Source organism: Otolemur garnettii, unplaced genomic scaffold (assembly GCF_000181295.1).
Source record: "Otolemur garnettii isolate 467f Iridium unplaced genomic scaffold, OtoGar3 scaffold00003, whole genome shotgun sequence".
Lineage (NCBI taxonomy): Eukaryota > Metazoa > Chordata > Mammalia > Primates > Galagidae > Otolemur > Otolemur garnettii.
In genome coordinates this window covers 15,170,670-15,173,887 of record NW_003852398.1, presented here as the reverse complement: position 1 = coordinate 15,173,887, position 3,218 = coordinate 15,170,670, and the positions used below count along the sequence as shown (strand labels likewise).

General features: G+C 39.7%; 1 protein-coding gene across 4 annotated transcripts in view; it reads right to left on the bottom strand.

Moving 5' to 3' along the window:
* GABRB2 (gamma-aminobutyric acid type A receptor beta2 subunit) overlaps window positions 1-3,218 on the bottom strand; it is a 240,240-nt gene that overhangs the window by 152,891 nt on the left and 84,131 nt on the right. The window contains exon 1 of one of the 4 annotated variants that reach the window (XM_012807499.2): window positions 2,942-3,159. The exons of the other annotated variants lie outside the window; for them this stretch is intronic. Coding sequence (XP_012662953.1) covers window positions 2,942-3,147 — 206 coding nt within the window. The 5' untranslated portion in view covers window positions 3,148-3,159. Of the gene's footprint in view, window positions 1-2,941; window positions 3,160-3,218 lie in introns of those variants that run through there. 4 annotated transcript variants of the gene reach the window in all.

Sequence of the window (3,218 nt, the reverse complement as noted above, 5' to 3'; positions counted from 1 at the left end):
AGTGTAAAGTGTAAAGTGGCACCTAAGTTCCTTCATTAATTCATGTAAGATGCAAAAAGTAATAATTCGCATTGGAGGATTAAAGTTAATATGGAATGAAAGAATACATGCACATTCCCAGCACAGTGACACGTATGTGCTAAGTGCTTTAATAAGTACTAGCTACTGGTATTAATATTATTAAGTGTTGTTTCAACACAGCCACGATTGAATATAAACACAGGGTAAATTTCTTACTAGACTGTTGGCAACAAAAATTTACTGAGGTGGGGCTGGATAAATAGGAAGAGGTTCTCAGGATTGCTGAAGCAACCTGGACAATGGAAATTTTAATTCTTTTCACTTATCTACTGTAAATGAGCTTCCTAAAGTTCAGAAAGAAGTATCTAGTTCACATTAAATTTCCAGCTGAGAAACAAAGTGTTCTACTATCTATTCTATAAAACCAGAATGGGACATTTATAATTTTCCTGAAAAACCTTCCTATCAATTTCACGTTCAGAATTAACAATCCAGCTGAGAAACAACCGCAATTCATGAGCCTGCTCCCTGCAGATGTGTGAATTTGATGCATGTCAGGTATGCTCAGGAACCTGTGCAATTCATCAACAGCTCCTACAAGAAGAGGGGAAGGGGATGGGAAATGATGATGCCCTACTCTTCAGGAGTTCAAAAGCACAACAATGATGTCCAGGTGGTCTTACTGATAAGAGTGAGTGGTCACCACTTTTTGTCTGATTAATGACATGATATAAAGAAGCCAATTTATCACCCATATGGTTCTCCCTTTTACCTCTCAATTCCAAAGACATTCTGATTGCTGATTTTCCTGTCAACTCAGCTTTGCATTGATGCATTTATAAATTCATTCTCAACAGTTATGAAGTTGTTATTGATGGCATAGGTGTTTGTTAGTGTTGGGTACACAAAGGAGAGGATGGTATGTTCTCTGCCCTAAAGACGCATATCCGAGTCAAACAGAGGAGCTGATTTCTGCATTATTGCTGTGAAAGTGAAATGATATGGTGGTCAAAATGCAACGAGCGCTGGGTCTGCTCTGGGTAACTCATGTTTCTATGTCTCCTGCCTTCTCTAAGTTTTTTACCTTTCTCTGTGCTTAACTTTTAAAAAGTATAAGTTGCAACCTCCTTCATTCTCCTGTTCTCACTGCACTGCCCACATAGTCACCCCTCTCATCAAGGTCTTTGTGATTCCTTAGATTTTGTAGTTGACTTTGTCTGTTGAATATAATTCTATGGAAGTGCACCACTTTAGTGGAATCTTTTTGGACTTTGTCAGTCAACTTATTGTCTCTCTTCTCTGAGTCCTCCTTTACTAAGGCATGGATGTGAGTGGTACCCACATCTGATTTCTCTCCACTACCCATGTCTGATTTCTCTCCAGTCCCCACATCTGATTTCTCTCTAGTACCCATGTCTGATTTCTCTCCAGTACCCACGTCTGATTTCTCTCCATTACCCACGTCTGATTTCTCTCCAGTACCCACGTCTGATTTCTCTCCATTACCCACGTCTGATTTCTCTCCAGTCCCCATGTCTGATTTCTCTCCACTACCCATGTCTGATTTCTCTCCAGTCCCCACGTCTGATTTCTCTCCAGTCCCCATGTCTGATTTCTCTCCAATACCCATGTCTGATTTCTCTCCAGTCCCCACGTCTGATTTCTCTCCTTACCACTAGTGCCTGACACAGAGTACAAACATGCTCTCTCTGACTCTCCAGATCCTGTCTCCTGCAACAGCCACATGTCCTTTTCTCTACAAATGTGACAAACCAAACAGCTGAATAAATCTAAGGATCTGTAAAAACACATCAACCAGGAAAACTGAACATAACAGAAAATTAAAATGCATAGAATGGGTAAGAAAATATGGAAATAGAAGAATCCCCATTTAGTAGTTGAGGGCTCTAGGTCTACTTGGAACAGGTCAACTCCCATCTCCAAGGACGACTTTGTGACCTGGGGCAAGTTGCATCAGCTTCTATTTCTTAATTTGAAAATAAAGATAATAGAATTTTCTAGGGTACAAGGTTGTTAAGAGGACTGACTATAATAATGCAAACAAAGCACTTGGCCCAATGTCCGATCACTAACACGTATTCAATAAATGAATAATACTATAATTATCATCATTAGTACGAAAAGGTAACCACATACTTATGTCTAACAGAAGGCCACAGAAACGCAACTGGAAAAATATCAGAATTTAGAATTTCTGCCCTTATCATGCAGATTAATCCTTCATATCACAATCATGTTCCCAGAGTAAGAGAGTTACAATTTTTCTTTAGTTTTTCCAGAAAATCATCTTTCGATACGAAATAAACTTTAAAAGAAGACACTGTCTTGTTTTACAAATTCTTGTCTCCCAAGCAGCACACCCTCACAATTCTTTTCCAACACACAGGTACACTTCAGTAAGTACATCTGTACTAATAAACATGAGGTAACTACTTCATTTATGTGCAAGTCTGATTGTGCCTTAGAGGGTGAAAGGGTACTCAGAGCTTTCGCTCATCAGAGGACCGTGACCCAGTTCAGGCAGCTCAGAAGCAATTTATACAACCCAGCATCTGCCACATTCAGACAATTGTTTGGCATTCATAATTTTTTTTCCATATTAAAGAAACCTTGTGTCTCAGCTATTTTTACATTGTTTATCCCCACTCCTTGAAGAAAGGAGCTTTAGGATCAGCAGCTGATATTGGAAGATAATTCACTAAAACTTAGTCTTAGCAGGGGCTAAGCCCCTTGTAAGCATGCTACCTTAAGCTCTCAGATGTCTATGAGATAGGAGGTTTAACTGCGTTTCAGTAGAACTGGAGAAAGAGGAAAGAAAACAGCACTCTATTTCCCTCCAATAAAAAGAAATAGCTATTTTGTTCAGAAACAGTTATTTTTTGAAACGGGCACTACAGACCTGAGTCCATAAAGGACTGTGCCATCTGGATGCAGGCGGATCATGCGGTTCTTAACAGTCACTCCGTGCACAAACGACTTCTTATCATTCAAGAAGTAGGTGTCAGGCACCCAGAGCTGGTCTGCCACTCTGTTGTCCAGAGTCAAGTTTAAAGGTATTACATTGTAGGACAGCCTCTTATCTCTCCAGGCTTGCTGAAAGTACATTGTCAAGGTATAATCCTGCGGATATAAAGAAAAAGAAATGATTACTTTGTACCCAAACAGACTTGAAGGAT